General features: G+C 42.9%; 1 protein-coding gene across 2 annotated transcripts in view; it reads left to right on the top strand.

Moving 5' to 3' along the window:
• Positions 1–18,876, top strand: part of PDE7B (phosphodiesterase 7B) — a 312,244-nt gene that overhangs the window by 278,715 nt on the left and 14,653 nt on the right. For both annotated transcript variants that reach the window (XM_004468533.5, XM_004468534.5), the window contains 3 exons: positions 5,650–5,741; positions 11,089–11,233; positions 12,953–13,049. In XM_004468533.5, the coding sequence (XP_004468590.2) occupies positions 5,650–5,741; positions 11,089–11,233; positions 12,953–13,049 (334 nt within the window). The remainder of the gene's footprint in view (positions 1–5,649; positions 5,742–11,088; positions 11,234–12,952; positions 13,050–18,876) is intronic.

An 18,876-nucleotide genomic window follows, 5' to 3' on the forward strand; every position in this document is an offset into this window, starting at 1 on the left:
GTGAATGAGTGATGGGAGGAATCCAGACTTTAAATTGCTTTGATAATTTAAAACTTTGGATTTTACCTAAAGATTTCATGACAAAAGTTCCAAGTCAGGCTTCTAACAGATATGAACCAGAAGCTCAAACAGGACTCTCTTCTTGTAACCACTGGTTAAAAGAATATATTTTCCCATTCTCATCTTCCACTACTCATCTTTCCTAGTGATCTGCCTTTGAGTTGCTGCAGTGCCCCTTCCGCAATCACCCTAAGTCCACTTTACGGAAGGCACACTTCCTAGCCATCCTGAATGGCACTGCACCATGCCCTGGAGGGTAAAAATACCAAACACAGGAGGTGCGTCACTGGAGAAGGAACCAGGAAAGCCTCTCCTAGCAGATAGCAATGCTTTGTCTACGTGTGTGTGTGTGTGACTATTACAATGACTTCCCCTCACTCTTTTTGTAGTTATAAAATTCTATATTATCATATCTTAGGCAGAAACCAACACCTTATAAACCAAGGTGTTGAAAACACCTCTTCATTAGCTCTTTCAAGGTGATTGGGAAGGCAATAAACTAACCTTAAACCTGGTGTATTAGTGACATGACAGAAGTTTATTTCTAGCCTTCATAAAAGAAGTCTGAAGGATGCAAGTTCAGGGCAGACACAGGGGTTCCCAAAGTCACAGAAATACAGCATCCTCCCGTTCTACAACTGCCATCTCTAGAGTGTGACATTTGTCCTCTTCACCGAAGACAGCTGCTGGAGCTTTAGCCATTCCTGCTGCATTCCAGACAACGAGAAGGAAGAATGGGGAAATAGAAGAAGACTTTCCCAAATAAGTCAGTTACCTCTAAACAACCTCCCTAGGAACCCCATATAACATTTCTGCTTACATTTAATTAGTCAATTTAGTCAAATAATCCCACCAAGTTGCAAAAGAGGCTGGGAAAAGGTGTCCCTATCCTGATCAACTAATGGAACCATCTAGAAACTGAGGCTCTATGAGTAAGGAGGAAAGAAAAACAGATTTGGAGCAGAACCTGATGCTTCATCTTAAATCAGAGACCATGAAAATGATTTATTCCATTTGGTCCTTCCCATTAGGTAGCATTCTCCTTCTGTCCCCTGAATTACTGCACCACTTGTGCAACTATTCTGTTTTCCTTGTGCCATTGTTGTTGCTGCCTTGGTCACTTGAAATCTCCACTGTGATGCCCATTTGTCTGTTGACATCTCAAACTCAACATGCCCAGTACTGAGCTCCTCTTTGGAGTTCACCTGCAGCTTTCCCATCCCAGTTAATGAACATTCCATCACTCCAATTGCCCTGTCCAGAAACACTAGAGTCATCCCTGCGGATCCAGAAACCAACCACGTCTCCCCTCCTCCACTGCTGCCTCTAGCTGCCATCATCTCTTGCCTGGATAGCTGCCTTGCTTGGCTGTTGAAAGCAGATTCTATAAAGGTGATGGTTTTAATGGTGGGAATTTATTTAGCTTGTAAGCTTAAGGTTTTGAAGTTGTGAAAATGTCCAAATCCAGCATCATCAAGGTGATGCTTTCTTCCTGAAGACCAGCTGCCAGTGATCCTTGGCTCCTCTGCCACATGGCCAGGCACACGGTAGCACCTGCTGTTCTCTCCCTTCTCTTCCAGTTTTCATGGCTTTCAGCTTCTTCCTTCCATGGTTTTCTCTCTCTTTGTCTGAAATTAATTCTCTTATAAAGGACTCCAGTAAGAGGATTAAAACCCATTCTGAATGAGGAGGGTCACATCTTAACTTCCTACTCACCAAAAGGTCCTATTTACAATGGGTCCACACCCTCAAGAATGGACAGATGTTAAGAACATACTTCTCTGGGGTCCATCCAGCTTCAAATCACCACAACAGTCAAAGTGATCTTTTTTTCCATGGCAGTCCTATAATGCCATTCCTCTCTAACCTTTGCAGTGGCTTCTAATTTCAATCAGAGTGAAAGCCATACTCCCCGGCACATCCCGGCACAGGATCAGGGTCATGCTGTCCCTCTGCCTTCTCTCCCGATCCTCTCCCTGCCCTCTCTGCACACCGACCTCCCAGCTGTTTGCTCCCACAGCCCTTTCCCCAGCTCCTGCCCCCGTCTGGAGCCCTCTCCCCACCATCAGTGTGGCTGACTCCTTCTTACCTGCAAGCCTTTGTTCAAAGCACATCTCCCAGTGAAACTCCCTGACAAGCTCAGCAGCCCCGAACCAGACATGCTCAAACCCCCATTATCCAGCTCGACTTTCCCTCTCTCCATGGACTTATCACCTTCTAGCATGCTCTACGATCTCAGGAATTCTGGAATATATTATATGCATTGCTCTCTGCCTCCGCCCAGCCCGACCGCCGCCAGCGCCCATCTGTTTTGTTTGCTGATGTGCCCAAGCAGATGTTCCAGTAGCAAGTGCACAATATATTTGTCGAATGACTTCAGTAATTTGTTTGATATTTGTTATTTAGTGAAGTTTTGGAAAGCATTTATTCTGCGCATAGAGTTGAGTGGCTACAAAAGGAAGGAGGTAGGTTTCCTCAAATGTAGTTTATAATCCAGTAAGAAGAAAAGGAAGTGCATAAATAACTCCAGCACACATCAGTGCCTGAGGAATGCATAGAGAAAGAGCCAAGGGCTGTTTGCTTCTGCCTGGAATGATTCCAGAGGGCTCTGTGGATGCAATATTTGAAGTGAACTTCGAGAAACAAGGTAGAACTGGAAAAAGAGAAGGACATTGTCATCGATTAATGATTTGATAATTCTGCTAATAGTAAATTATAGTCTTAATATATTATCATTTATTTGGCATAAATTTCACAAAGAAAGAGAAGTCAAGGTATTCAGTTATTCCTAATATGCAGGCCTGGAATGATAGTTGGGACAGTTTTCAGAGAGCAGAGGAGTTGGCTTCGTTTATATGAGGTGGAGCTCTCGTGGGCTTTGGGGCAGGGCACAGGGGAAGAGGCAGAATACAGGACTACCCCAAAGTTAGGTGAGCATCCCGAGGGCAGCAACTTTTTCTTATTCGTCTTTGGATTCCCAGCACCCACCAGTGAAAATAATACCACTTGGCTTATTTTCAGGTGCTCAATAAATAGTTGTTCATGTTTCAACCGGTGATTAGGGAGATGGTAGAAATTTGGTCAATAAACAAGTCATGTTCTGTGTGGAGGCAGCTGTGTGCTAGATGGCTGGAAGGAAGGGAAGTTTAGAAAGACAAGTGTTGCTTCCATAAGAAGAAAAGATGGTACAAACACCATGCGAGAAGAACCAACAGAATTTAGTGGCAGACTGGACAGAAGGGCTGAGAGTGGGTTAAAGGTGACTTCTCTCCCAAGATAATCTGAACCCACACAATTTCTAACATTCAAATCATAGAATTTTTAGCAGTGAAGCCAAATTTGGAGGTAAATGCCAAGGTTCAAGTGTTGGTTAGTCAACTAACAATCAACAGTAGATGGCAAATATAATCACAGGCTTTGACAAGCGTCCACCTTTCAGACTTCGGAATGCTCCATGCAGAGGACTTGGTTGGGAGGTGGCATGGGGTGGAGGGCAGAGCTTAGGTCTTGGTATCTGGGCTTGAGGCCTTCTCAGCCACTAGCTCCAGAGCTGCATGGCCTCTTAGAAACCTGAGTGCTCATCATCTCTGAATTAATGGTCAAAATAGTGGAGGGTTATGTGAGGTTAAACAAGATGGCAGAAAGTGTCTGCACAGAGTAGTCAAATCAGGACCCTCCCTCTGCTGCCCTTCTCAGATGCCCCGACTTCCAAAGCAGTTCTGGCCAAAGAGTACTTTTCAAAAAGGGTGGGTTTGAGAATGCTGATTATTCTGTGCCAGCTTCCAAGCCCACTCAACTTCCTCCCCTGATCCTGTTGCTCATCTCTAAATATGGTTTCACCAGCCACTCTCCCAAGGATTCTTTTATTCTGCCCTCAGGGAGATTATTACTGAAGTTGTAAGTCAGGTCAGCAGAATCTGCGATGCTCGGGGAAATCCGCCAGACACTTCTGTTCCACTGACCAGGGCTATGGCGTCCTCTGTCATTAGGTCTGGTTACAGCTTTCCAGATCCTTTAAAAGCCCCCATGAGGGCACGCGGTTCCACGTCTATTTGTCTATTTGAATTAGTCTCGCAAGCAAACCCCTGTGTGACTGCATTTAATGTCACCGCAGGCCCAAACAGCTGCTCCCTCACACTGACCAATCATTCTCAACTCAAATACATCTTCACAGTCAAAACAAATTAGTCTAGCATGGTATTTCTAATAAACATTCTCTTTTGTCATGTGTGGCTCATACCCAAAAGGAGATAACAGTTGTTGAAGGTAACAAAATCTCATCACCAATTCAAACAGGGCCCAGTGATGAATAAAGAACAATGACTCCTGGGCAGTGAGAGAACTGGGTAGCAATATATTGGCCTATACAGAGGTTGGATGGAAGACTCAGCCCCATGGAGGTCATCAGATAAAGTCCTGGAAAGAAACCATTGTCTGGTTTTAAAACCAAGAAGAGTTGAGCATTCCTGAGTCTGTGTTTTCCTGATGGACATTGGGTTGTGGCAAACATGGGGCTCTCTCTTCTCATTTGCTGCGAAAGTTGAGCATTGTATGGGTGGCTCAGATGGGGGTAAGGGGGGAATAACGATGGGATGGTTTCTGGTCTCAGCCCCACTCCGTATTATTTCCTTTGCTTCTTTCCCCTCACTTTTTGTGAATACTATCTCCTTGTATTTCTCTGTGAGCTTGTAAGTCCTCTTAAAGAAAGATGTACAGTGAATAAACAAATGAGAAAATAAAGCAAAAAAGATTTCTTGGGGGTTAGAGGGATTCTTTATTTACGAAGTCAGTTGTAAGACAGGAATGCTTGCTGATTAGAACAAAAGGCACGGATTGTAAAAAATATTCATGATTTCAATGGTTAAATGTTTCCATAACAAGAATATTTAGATCAAAGAAGACATTGAGTGGAGTTCCCACAAAGGAAGAAAAATCAAGGCAATTGAACAAGGTAGCGACTCTAGATTCAAACCCTAGACCTCATGGGCTAATGCTGGCTTTCATAGCCATGGTTCTCAAATTTTAAAGGACTTAAGAATTGATGAGCGCAGACCTACCAGGTCAAGACGCATGACAGAGACTCGAGGCTCGGAACGTCGCAGCCATCCAGATGACTGGGATGCCAGAGGATCTTTTTAGTGTTGAGCACAGTGACGGGGTAGATGAGTTCAGAGGGGTCAGTCCTGCCCTGTCCATCCTGAGGGTGTCATCTTGGATTGTATTATGGATACAGCCCCACACTCTTCATTACTTCCTATCCCTACCCTCTTGGCTTTCGTTCTTCCACATCGGGTATTGCCAGATGGAGTCAAAGAGGCAAAGGCAGGAGTGACGCTGGAAATAGACGCTCATCCAGCCGCACAGTGGGGGGCCAGCAGGGGTCCTGCCCCTGCCCCACTAGCGTCACCGCCTTGGGCAGAGGCCTGACGCCTGCTTTGTTTTATCTCTTTTCTTGTCTCTCTCTGTGTCATTGGTTTCCAACTGGCAGTGGCTAGAGGGGAGATGCTGGCCTCTGCAGAACTACATCCAGTGTGAAAGATCAGTTTCTGACTCCCCCTCCTTTACAGCTTTTCCTTTCTTTCTTTCTAGAATATGTCTGTGCTGGAGAATCACCACTGGCGATCTACAATCGGCATGCTTCGAGAATCAAGGCTTCTGGCTCACTTGCCAAAGGAAATGACGTAAGTGCTGCGGAGATGACACCAACTGATGGCCACACATGAAAGATGAGCCGCTTTCTCTGGGGCCTTCTAAGACCCCAGAGTTCAAGGCAGGGAGCCAGCAGCTCTGCTTCCTGCCTGCACTTCAGTGTCTTCTCTCCGGGGGCGTTGGGAGCGTCAGTTTATACCAGCCCAGAAATCAGACTCGGTCTGGGAGGTTTGAAAAGGCCTTGGATAGTCTATGACCTGGAGGCAGGAAAAGGGGATAATAAACAGCTCTCAGTTTTCACACTCTTCAACATCAACACTCTGCTTTGCCAAAATCCTGTCCTTTATGTTAACAAAAGTGTCCTCCCATGTCGAACCAAATAATAAATATTTGTCAAAAAGGAACACAGTAGCTCTCAAGCTAGATTTCAGACAAATTAGATAAAGTATGTTTTTGTAATAGCCAGTCTTAGCAAAACTAAAAATCAGAAATCCTTTTCTAAAACATCTCTTTTTGTTATGCAATTGAATGGGCCCCAGCAATTTTTTTCAGCTTGGATTCACCTATGTTTCTTTCATTTTAAATAGAAGGGGAAACACTAGCTTCCTAATCCACTGTTGGTTAGCTCAGGTTAAATACCTAAAGGGCCAAGTCCTACTAAATCCAAACCTCCTCTTCCACAGGGCCCCAGTTAACCGCTCTATCCAAAGCCACCACTAAGTCTTATCTGTTTAATTAATTTAGGGAGCTAGGCAGGAGTCAACAGATGGTTTTGCCCTTCTTACTGACAGATCCGTAACTCAAGGTCAAGGGCTCTCCTCCGTCTGACTACCTCAGGCTGTTTCCTAGCACCCAGGGCCATGTGGAATTTGCAGGAGGAACTTCCATTCTGGTAATTTTTTATTCCCAGAGCTAAATACAGCCAGTCCTCTTGCATGGAATAAAAACTTGTGCAGTAGAGCTGTAAACAGCAAAGACTGAAAGAATTAAAATGCAAAGAAAATGAAAAATCAGTGCAAGAAATCAAGAAGAGGGAAGAGGAGGCAAGTGGGAAAGAAAGAAAGTGGGAGGAAGGGAAGGACAGAGGGTGAGACAGGGAGGAACCAAATGAAAGGGAGGGGGGCGGGGAGGCCCACTTTGCCCGGCACCCCTCCCCCACACCGCCACCCCCGCCACCCCCACCATGCCATCCCCACCACCCCTCTCTGGCTGCTCCAACACCTACGGCCTAAGATGCTACTCCCACTGACCCCCCATGGATTCCAAATAAAAATACTGTATTTCTCAGGTGTCTTTGTGGGACAAACCATTGTAAATTGCTTTTGCTTGAAGAATAACTTGTGAAATAACTTAAAGCACTTTATGGTGAAAGATGTCATTGTAATCATCATTGTTAGTCTTCCTATCTTCATTTCAATGCTTTAAAAGCATTTTTCGAATTTTAAAAGTGACAGGTTTACTGTACAGACTAAGGAATATTCAGAAGAGTATTATATAAGTTTGAGCCACCTGGAGTGGCTCAGAAACAGTAGAAATCTGGCAGTTTCTTATGGTTCAACCCGATATAAAGAAGAAGACCAAAATCATTGGTAATCCTGCCATCCAGTTATAGTTTGTGTTAACCTGGCTGGTGTATTTCCTTTTAGTCTTTTTTTTTAATACAGTTGTCTTTTAACAAAATGTGGGACTTATCTTGTACAGTTTATATCCTGATGCTTTTCACTTACTTCAAAGGGCCTTTTGCCATATCATTCAGCCAGTTACTAAAATAAAATTATTCTAATGGCTACCTGACATACAGGCAACAAAATATATTTAGCCATGTCTATTGTTTGGAATTGAGATGGTTTTCCAAGTTTTTGCTATTATAAATACTGCTCGACAGATATTCTTAAACATTTATTTTTATCTGTTATCTCAGAAAATATCTGGATATGTATAGAAATTTTTGGTCAGAAAGTATGGATTTTTAAGGCTCTTGTAGTATATTAACCAGTTGCTTTTGCAAATAGCTGCATCTACCTGTTTTCCCACTGGTGGGTTAAGAGAAAATCTACACCAAAATTGGGTTTTATATTTATATTTTTAAAATATTTTCATATAGAAGGAGAGAGAGAGATTCATTGATTTAAACTGCATCTTTTAGTTACAGATGAAATTGAAATTTTTTCATATCTATACTAGCCATCCTTATTTCTTTAGTGAACAAATTTTGTTCCCTATTTTCCTATACAGTGTTGCTTATTATTCATTTGCAAGAACTGTTTGTTTATTAACTAGACTGTCCTTTTCATATGTTGTAAATATTATTTGGAGTTCATAGTTTGCCTTTTACTTTGACTTATGAAATATTTCACCTCAATAAAATAGTTCCATTCTCTGATTATAAATGTAATATATTCATAATTTATACAATATTGAGAAGTATAAAAAAGAAAGTGAAAATCATCCATAATCCCTCTGTAAATCTTTTCAAATATTTTTTATAATCATAGAAATCATGCCTTATATATTTCATAATCTATTTTCTAACAAAATAAAACATGACATTATCTCATGTCAATAAATAACATATCATCATATTTAAAAATTGCATAGCATGTGTAGTCCATAGTTGATAAAACCAACCTCCTACTTATGAATTTTTGTGATATTTTTCTCCCCCAAATGTTTCATTATTATAAACAACAATATGATTACCTGGTAACACATAACTTTATTAATCACGACTTTACTGACAGGTTAACATATTTTCATAGATGAACACTGCTGGTCAAATATTTATCAAAGGCTTTTAACAGTAGTTGTTAAATTACCCTTCAGAAACATTGGATTAATTTATACCCTTACTAATAGGGAATAAGGGAAACATTTTCCCATTACCATCAATAGCATTAGGTATTATAATTATTCATTAATTCAGCAAATCATTTAGTACTCACTTCTAATCCTCAACAATAAAATAAAAATAGAGGAAATGCTATATCACATAGCTGTTTTTAATTAGCTTTTTATTAAACTAAGAATATTTAATATCACCTTATTCGGGGGGACATTTTATATTTCTTTTATGAATTGCCTGTTCATGACCATTTTTAACACAGAAGTATATATATGGCTTAGAAAATATAAATGGATTGCAGAGACTATCGAACTTTGAGAATATAATGTAGAGGAATATTTTCATCAGTGGTGAGAAGTTCTTAACAGGAGAAAAAAAACTATACATAAAAGATAGACAGATTAAATTACATTAAAAATTGAGGCTTCCTTTCATCAAAAGACATCCCAAAGAGAGTGGAATGACAAGCCACAAACTGGCAGAAGATATTTGCAACACATAGCAAAGAACCATTACTTAGAAATAGAACTAGAACCAGTAAGAAAAATGGATACAACCCAACTCCGTGATAGGCATAGACTAGAATAGACATTTCACATAGGAAATATGAATGTCTAATAAACACATAAAATTGTGCCAACCTCACTAATAATTGGGGAATTCATATTATAACCAATCTGATGTCAGGACATACCCATCAGACTGACAAACCTTGTGAAGGGTGAGAATGTAGAGCCACGAGAATTTCTTCTTTCCTGGTGGGAGTGTAAGTTCGTGCAACTGTTTGGGAAATAATTGGTAACATCAGTACAGAGAAGCATCATACACCCTATGATCCAATAACTTCATTCTTGAGTATGGACCCTAGAGAAACTTTTGCACGTGGGTAGGTAGAGGCCTATAAGGGTTTTATTGTGGCCTTGTTGATAGTTGCCAAAAACTAGAAATAACTCAAATGACCAGCAAGAGAACAATGGATAAATATATTGTGGGAAAGTCCTACAATGGAATATGATCTAATAATGAAAACAAATGAAGTAGAACTTAAACTTCAACATGGATGGATTTCAAAAACAGGTTATGCTTAAGTAGCAGGTCAAACTAATACAAAGCGCATAACTTAGATAAAGTTCAAAGGCACTTGGAATTAAACCACATTGTTTGTTCAAGCACACATAGGTGCTAAAGCTATTGACAATAGCAAGAAAATTGCTATAAGAAAGGTTAAGAGGGGAAGCGGATTTGGCCCAATGGATAGGGCGTCCGCCTACCACATGGGACGTCCACGGTTCGAACCCCGGGCCTCCTTGACCCATGTGCAGCTGGCCCATGCGTAGTGCTGATACGTGCAAGGAGTGCCCTGCCACGCAGGGGTGTTCCCCGTGTAGGGGAGCCCCATGCACAAGGAGTGTGCCCCGTAAGGAGAGCCGCCCAGGGCATAAGAAAGTGCAGCCTGCCCAGGAATGGTGCCGCACACACGGAGAGCTGACACAACAAGATGATGCAACAAAAAGAAACAGATTCCCATGCTGCTGATAAGGAAAGAGGTGGTCACAAAAGAACACACAGCTAGTGGACACAGAGAGCAGACAACTGGGAAGGCGGTGGGGAGCGGGGGGCGGCCAGGGGAGAGAAATAAATTTAAAAACTAAATCTTTTTTTAAAAAAAAAAGAAAGGTTAAGAGAATGCTTGTTTCAGGTGTTGGGAGATGAGAGATGTGATGGAAGGAGGTGCGGGGGCTTTCTAGGGCACTGGCAGGCAAGGTCCTTGAACTTGATGGTGCAAGATGCTCAGTTTATTCATTAAGCTGCATATGCATGCTTTACGTATGCCACTTAAATGTTTCCTTTAAAGGTAAATTTAATAAATGGATCTTTATGGCTCTTTTCTTCCAATGGGTATTTTCTATATGTGAGGTGGTGCTCCAACTTGCTTTATTTTTCCAAAACATCCCATTTTCCTTACACTGCTGGTTGACTAGTCTATCTCTTGCCCACTTGTTGGTATCAGTGCCTTGGTAGCCATTATTTTTTTCAGTTCCAAGTGTCTCCTTCCAGCCTTTCTATTTTGTTCCAGTCACGTTTCTTTCCATTTCCATACCAGTCACCATTACAGCCTTCATTTCCTGATGGCTAGTTCGCATTTTTCTCCCCCACGCCAATCCTAACATTTGAGTTGCTTTGGGCTCTGAAAGCACAACCCGAACTCCTATGATACCACGAGTCTCTTGTCTCCTCCCTAAGGCACACGTTTCTATTTGGCTTTTCAGTCTTTCCACCCCCATCCAGCCAGGGAGCCAGGGGAACGCACAAATTGCCACCACTTTCTTCATCCCAGACTTGTATCACTCTCTACAGCTCTTGGCCTGCCTCCTGTCTGAGGACAGACTGACAGTGTTGAAAGGAGTCACTGTTGGGTGGTAAGAGGGTCTAGACAGAAATGAGAATGCAAGCCACCTGGCGGCGGGAGAATCAACCACCCTGCTCAATGGGATTTGCTTTGAGTGTGTTTTCCTCTTTCATTCTTGTGACTGCAGACAGGACATTGAACAGCAGTTGGGCTCCTTGATCTTGGCAACAGACATCAACAGGCAGAATGAATTTTTGACCAGATTGAAAGCTCATCTCCACAATAAAGATTTACAACTGGAGGATGCCCACGACAGGCACTTCATGCTTCAGGTAAAAAATTTAGAAAATTAAAAAAAGGAGGGAAGAAGAAGAAGTCATTGTCCTTGGGATGAAACCCTTTAGAGCATGGTTGATCATTTCCGTATATTTGATAAGGAATTTCCCCATGGTATATGTTAGAGCTGTGACTACTTTATGAAAAGCTTTGAGATACATGAGATTTTTAAGCGGTTTGCAAGCAAGCAAAGTCTGGGTTTCATGTCACTGAGTTGATAATATCTCATTTTCCTTTGTTTGGTAACTGCTTCTCCACAAGTTAGGCACATAGGGTGTTGCAGGCAGTAGGTGTCTACTACATTTGGTGGCTTGATGTAGAACTGATTGCTGTGATGCCTGTGCAATTCTAAAAGGCTATTTCAATAACACAAAAATACATTGCATTAACGATAGTCCAAGAAAAACAAAATCAAATAGCTCTTCTTTTGCCCAGATCCTAGTTAATCAAACCCTGCTTTACTCCCTAAACTCTTATTTTCTTCTGAGGCTCAAACATGTTTGCCTACCTTTATCAATTTGGGGTACCAATAAATAATCTTAAATTTAATTTAATTGGATCAAGCCTCCCCCTTTTTTTCCATTCAAGCAAACAAGAGGAGTGGATCTTCCAAGGGGAAGTCTGACCTGAAACCAGAGTCTTCTTGATCTTCCCTCTTCTCTTGTCTTCTTTTCCTTCCATTTGATGCAAAAGACTGAATGGAAGCAGGCTGGACTGGTGTAGATCGACCAGCTCTAACTTCCTGCCAGACTGAATTGTAGCCTTTTGTTCCCTGCCCTCCTGCTGGCCGAGGAGCTGTCCAAAGAGCTCCAACCTTCCCAGAAAATACCTTACCCCCAACTCTATGCTTCCATCCTTCTTTCTTCCCAAAAGAATTTATTTGCTGAGTGCTGCAAATATCTACCAAGGGTCTGAATTTAGTGACTCAAACCAATGCATGAGTAGCAGAAGATTTGGCATTTCAAAAGGAGAGCCTGCTGACTCAAATGCACCCCCAAAGGGTAGGACCCAGGGGGAACTTTCTGCCCCTTCCTTACACCAAGGCACACCGGTCCCCCGCCCCCCATTAACTAGGAAAGAGATAAACAGCCAAATTTGCAACTTAATATCATCCAAATCTCACCAAGACCTCATCACTGCTACTGGTTCTGCACTCCACAAGGAACGAGGCCAAAACCAAGGGGCAGTGCTTGCCACGAGCCCTGCTGGGTGTCTGGGCAGTTGGTGGGTCAGGGGGAGAAGCCACTATTCTGGGAATTCAAGGTAACCCAGTATCACTGGCATCCGAGATGCAGACCAGCAGAGGGCAAGCCGAGAAGGCCCTGATTTAGCTTTGCTAATAAAGCCCAGGTTTGCTCTGCGCCTGCTCCCATCTGGGCCGTCTGAGCTCCCTAACACAGAGACACACAGCAAAGGAATGCAGACACACAGCGAAGGAATGCAGACGCACACGAGGTCAGCGCTGTGACCTCGGTCAAGGTCAAGGTGCGGTGAGCCTGAGGTCCAGGTGAGCCCAGCTGGGCTCTGCCTTGGCCCCGGGCAGCTCCGTGTCCTTGAACTGGGGCTCTCCCTCCCCTTCCGCTGCTGTGGAGTGGGAGATCTGAAGGAAGGTTTCGTGGCGTGAGGAGTCCTGGGCCGTCTCCTGAAGAGGCAGCTCGGGGCGGCTCTGGAACCACCTGTCTCTGACGGTCCCCGCCTGCCCTGTCGTTTCTCAGATCGCCCTGAAGTGCGCGGACATATGTAATCCTTGTCGAATCTGGGAGATGAGCAAGCAGTGGAGTGAAAGGGTCTGTGAAGAATTCTACAGGCAAGGTCAGTAGTGCTCCCGCAGCTGGGTTCCCACCACCCCTTGCCCTTTCTGGCATTTTCCCTAATAAAACCGGAAATGGCTCATCTACCCTCACATTTGTTCTTTTGTCTACTCTGATTTCCCGAATCTTTGTCTTTAACCCATCGTGCCCTTTGGGGGGAAAAAATGTTACTACCTAATGCTGACTTACTACAAAAACAGGTAGTAATGAGGCGCAATAAACATGACTGAAAGGGGGATATATGTATATATCTATTTTATTTTTTAATGACTTTCCTCTGTGGATATAAGAAAGTGAGGGACTGCTTGGCTTTTAACCTGACCATTTTAATGAGCTGTGTGCAGCCCAAAGGCTAGCAGCTGCTTGGGGCCAGTACTCCAACTCTGACAGGAGGCCCTGGGCTGCTTCTGCATTCCTTCCTCCTCCCTTTCTCAAGTAAGGTTCATCATGAAGTAGAACCCAGCTGGCCAAATATCCAGTTCACCAAATACAGTTTCAACAGTGAGGCAGAAGTTTCCTATGAAAAGACAAATGGCCCCCAAAAGTAGGGTATAATGTTTAAAAGATTCTCCTCATTCAGAAATAAAGCAACGAGTTGGCAAGAAGGATCCCAGCCTCGGGTGGGATCCGGCCTTTAAACACAGCCATGTTTCTTTGGGCCGGTTTCCGTGTTCAGGATGTTTGTTCAGGCACAGCCGGGCTCTGACGGCAAGTGACAGGATCAGGTTTGAGAGGCAGAGAACAAATAAGGCTTGAAGTGTCCCACATCCCAGCTCCGTGGGGAGGCCAGCGGCAACAGAGAGGCTTTTGGAGAAGACTACACCGAAAAATGAGCCAATGGCATCGTGATGCCCCAAAGACAGAAGACAAAGAAGAACTGACTGAGTTGATGTGGGGCCAGAAGCCTCCACTCGCCCTCCCTTTAGCTCAGAGGAAAGGGGCTCATGCAGCTCCTAAACTCTGTTTAATTCACTTGAATTGAGTGTGAGGAACTCAAAAGATCAGTTCTGGTTGCCTATGATAATCTCCACTGAGGGCCAAGCAAAAGGTAATATGATGAAATTGCAGCCAGGGGCTTTCACAAGAGCACATTCTTTCCTGTGAGGTATATCAAATACTAAACTCACCCAGTGAGAGAGGAGCCGGGACCTCCATCCCGGGAAATCCACTCGTTCCCACTCTGTGGGAAGTGTTGCCATCGATTGCAGCTTAACCTTTCATTTCCTTATCTTACACTCTATTGGGATTACAAGCAATGTGGGGCAGGGACCAGTCATTTGGGGACACAGTAACTCCCATAGAGTTGGTGAATCAAAGTTGTTAACTAAGTGGAGGAAATGGCTGTTTTCACTAAAACTGGCTGCTTTCCTAGTAATATATGCACGGGCAGCATAAGATGGAAAAACCTGGAACATCCATAACTCAGACCACTAAAAAGATCAGATGCCTTGTGGGTATCAGGCCCTTTCTATTTAAATAGTCTTATGCTTTAGCATAGGAAGAGCAGATTCAGGTCACCCAAACTGCCTGTCTTCCATACTCAATTTGTTTTTGTTTTTTAATTCGCTAGGATGACTTATAAAAATTTTTATTAATATGATTCTGGCTTTCAGATTTAAGACTTAGGCTCAAATCCCAGCTCACTTAGGGCAAGCTTCCAGAGATTGCTTACGTCCTTGGCCAATGTATCTCTTCTAAAATCAAGGTTGAGGGTAGAGAGGGAAAGGAAGATGAGATCCCATGAATTTGAAAAACACTGTTAAATTCTCAGAATAGAGATTTGGATTCCACATACCACTCACCTCCCAAGCCCTTCAGGAAGTACAATTTCTGCTCTATCAGGACTATGGACTGGTGTGTCTCTTCAGTCAGTCAAGTGCTCCAGAAAATTTTTTATTAAAATCTGCTTCCAACCTTGGTTAATCCTTAGCAAACCTGTTTTTCCTACACAATACAAAGCCCCATTGGGGAAGTAATAAAAGACTCAAAGAAGCATAATTAACTCTTGTTTCATGTCCTCAAAATACTAATCAGGAAAACTCTTGAAGGGAAGAAACTATAAATTGTCCTCTTTGTATTCTCTACATTAATTAGCAAAGTGTTTGAAACATAGCAAGTGCATTATAAATATCTGTGCAATAAATGATCTAATTGGAAGTCCAATACACACATGAAAAATGAACTAACAGTAGAATACTTAAGCAACAATTCAAAACAGCTATATGGCAGACATGGAGGGATACAACAAAGTGTCAAGCAAATGGCAGAGGTCACAGGAGAAGACGCAGTGGCTGAGGAAGGTCAGTGAGCTGGATATTGAAGGACATGGAGTGTTCTCATTTTCCAGCATGGTAGCCATAAGGCACAGAGGCTTATTTTAAATTTTTAATAATTATTTATTCCTCATTTTTACTGAATATCAATCATATTTCAAGAGACTACCATGTTGGACAGTGCAGAAAACGTTTTCATTGTTCCAGAAAGTTCTATTGAACAGTGCTGGTTATAGGACAGTGGAAATGGAAATATCTCCTGTCTCTTAGACCAGCTCCATCCCATAGAAAATAAAAATGAGAAAGGTTTGTGGGGACCCTGTACGCCAGGCTAAAGCAAAGAATGTGACAGTGGGAGTCATCTTAGACAGTAGGTTTAGGACAATATATGTAATTGAAGTGGAAGAAAAACTGGAGGAAGAAGATGAGCTGTGAAGTACATACTAAGAATGAGTTATTAAGAAACCAAACTTGGGTCAGGCAAGATGAAATGGAGGTGGAGGAGTTATTCCCATAGAGGCAGAAAACAGGATTTAATGCCTTGATATGGAAGGTGAAGAAAAGGAGAAATGAAAGGCAACTCAGACAAAGTGTCAAGACTGACTGAGAAATTGCCATTAATAGAAATAGGCCGGTGAGGAGAACTGGCTTTAGAACTCACCTCAGAAGGCTGCAACCAGCAGGGACTGAGGAGCTAGTGTGGGGTCTTCCTTCAACTCCTCTGACGGAAGCCCTGGTGCTTTCCTCACATCAGTCTTGAGAACCCCTGGGGCATGAGAGAGCTGGGAAGCAGGGCAACAGTTTGGAGGGAAAGATGGTGTCTCTAGGCTCCTAGGGCAGTGGTTAAGTACACACAGTTGGGGAGGGACTTCTGGATCTCAAATTCCCCATCTGTAAAGTGGGGTAAGAATGAGGTGGTTTTGAGAATTAAATAATTACCTTATAGAAAGTACTTAGAAAACTGTCTGGGACACAGTAGGTACTATATAAGTGTTATGTTTCTCTCTTTTCTGGTTTGGGGGAGCACATTTACATCCATGAATCGAGCTAATGTTTCCTTGGACCAGCTTCTCTGCTGATTAACTGAACTATTGTTCCAACACCAAGGATACTCACAATTTTTCACACCAGGAAAGACTAATAAAAATATTTTGAACAAAGGAAGTTCTCCTCTTCGTGAGGCATTTCTCCTTCCATCTTCTAATTGACAAAAAAATTAAAAAGGAACATTCTGACCTTTATCCTGTGGTTAACCTGCAGTTACATTAGGTAAAACTATAAAGAATAAGAACGAAAGATCCCGGACCCGTATGTCTGATTGTTTCATAGCTATAGACTGAGATACTGCTCAAACGGGATCTTTCTAGTCCCTCTCCCCTCTTTCTGTCTATTTATTATTGCTGGTTGTCTGCAGGAGAAAATTGAATAAAATCTGTTTTCTTAACCTGGAACTTAAAGCCAGAACTTCCATTTCATACTAGAGAATTGCCCGTTAGTTAGTTCTTGTTTTTGTAGATATTATTCAAGAATGTATTGTAGTCCCAGAGCTTACTCATTTGCAGTGAGGTAATTGTAAGTGACCATCGACACTCTATTTTATATTTCCACGGAAGCCTCCAGAACAGGCACAGCAAGTAGCTGCTAAGAGGTTTCTAATGATAGATAACAAGACAGGGAATGGTAATTCCCAGAATACCTTTTTCCAACTAGGTCATTTTTTTTTTTAATATTTATTTATTATTATTATTTTTTAATTACATTAAAAAATATATATGAGGTCCCATTCAACCCCACCGCCCCCGCCCCCCACTCCCCCCACAGCAACACTCTCTCCCATCATCATGATACATCCATTACACCTGGTAAGTTCATCTCTGAGCATCACTGCACCCCATAGTCAATGGTCCACATCATAGCCCAGACTCTCTCACGTTCCATCCAGTGGGCCCTGGGATCTACAGTGTCCCGTAATTGTCCGTGAAGCACTATCCAGGACAACTCCACGTCCCGAAAACGCCTCCACATCTCATCTCTTCCTCCCGTTCCCCACACCCAGCAGCCCCCATGGCTACCGTTCCCACACCCATTCCACATTTTCTCTGTGGACATTGGATTGGTTGTGTCCATTGCACACCTATGTCAAGTGAGGGCTTAGATTCCACATGGGTACTGGATGCACTCTTCCCGCTTCTAGTTGTAGACACTCTAGGCTCCATGTTGTGGTGGTTGACCTTCTTCAACTCCATGTTAGCTGAGTGGAGTAAGTCCAATAAGTCAAAGTGTAGGAGCTGAAGTCAGTTGAGGCTCTGGGCCTGGGTGTCATATTATCAGTCCAGAGATTCAAATCCCCTACATATATCTTAAACTCAGCACCAACTACAATTCCAATAAAGTAGCATGCAAGTCTTGTGAAAAGAGATCCCCTCTGAGTCCATTTCCATCACGCAGAAACACCAGCTCCAAAGAAGGGCCATCTGTCATGGCAGTGAACCCCTTCTGCCATGACCATAGAACCCGTGGGTCTCTTTATCCCTCAAAAGAACCAATACCTGGGGTTGTATCTACCTTATCTGTCTCTTAGACTCTGTTCAGTTATACATAGGGGTATTCCTTCTGACAACCTCCAGACTCTTTTTTAGAGACTCACAGCCTTATAATCTCATTTCTCCTTTCCATTTCCCCCTTACATTAGGTCAAACCGCTTCCCGAAGTCATGTTATTATATGTAGACAGGTATATTCTGCTGTTCCGCATTGAATCTTTAATTCAAGGTCATTTTCTAGTTGCTTCTTCAGCTGGTATGTGGTAGTGATCCCTCGGTGCCAGGGAGGCTCATCCCCGGGTGTCGTGTCCCACGCTGGGGGGAATGCATCACATCTACACGCTGAGTTTGGCTGTGAGAGTGGCCACATTTGAGTAACATGAAGGCTGTCAGGAGGAAACCCCCAGGCACAATGCTACTCTAGGCCTTGTTCTTATTGCAGGTGCATAGGCTCAAAAGTGTAGCCATTAGTATCAAGAGCCCACTGTTGGGCCCTCCTTCCTTCCTGGTTCTTGCCGTTGCACCTGGAGGATTGCCGCTGCTCTCCCAGGGCCCACAACAGTGACCCCCTGGCCAGGAGCCCAGTACCCCTCCAGCTGTTGTTTTTAATTGTTTCCACTATGAGTATATATAGACATTACCATATACCCTGGGCATATGCCCTGTATAACTCCCTGTCAACCATATATATCCTGTCAATAACATCCCATATCAGTATTCCTCCGCTGCCATTGTTGAACCACTCTGTGATCCAAAACTTCCCGTAAAGTGAATCCCAACATAATGTCAGCTTCAGAAGAGTCTTAGATCACCGAAATTCATATATACAATATACAGTATTTCCCCAGATCCACCATAAAACCTTTTCCCTTCCACAGCAATAATCTTTTAACTTATTCATATCATATTTCCTGAAACTGATGTACAGATTCCGAAACTATAGTTTTCAAGCAAGGTAACATTTGTGCTTACTATGTGGTCCATACTTTAGGTTGTACAGTTTTCTAAATTTT

This window comes from Dasypus novemcinctus, chromosome 11, assembly GCF_030445035.2.
Source record: "Dasypus novemcinctus isolate mDasNov1 chromosome 11, mDasNov1.1.hap2, whole genome shotgun sequence".
Taxonomy (NCBI): domain Eukaryota; kingdom Metazoa; phylum Chordata; class Mammalia; order Cingulata; family Dasypodidae; genus Dasypus; species Dasypus novemcinctus.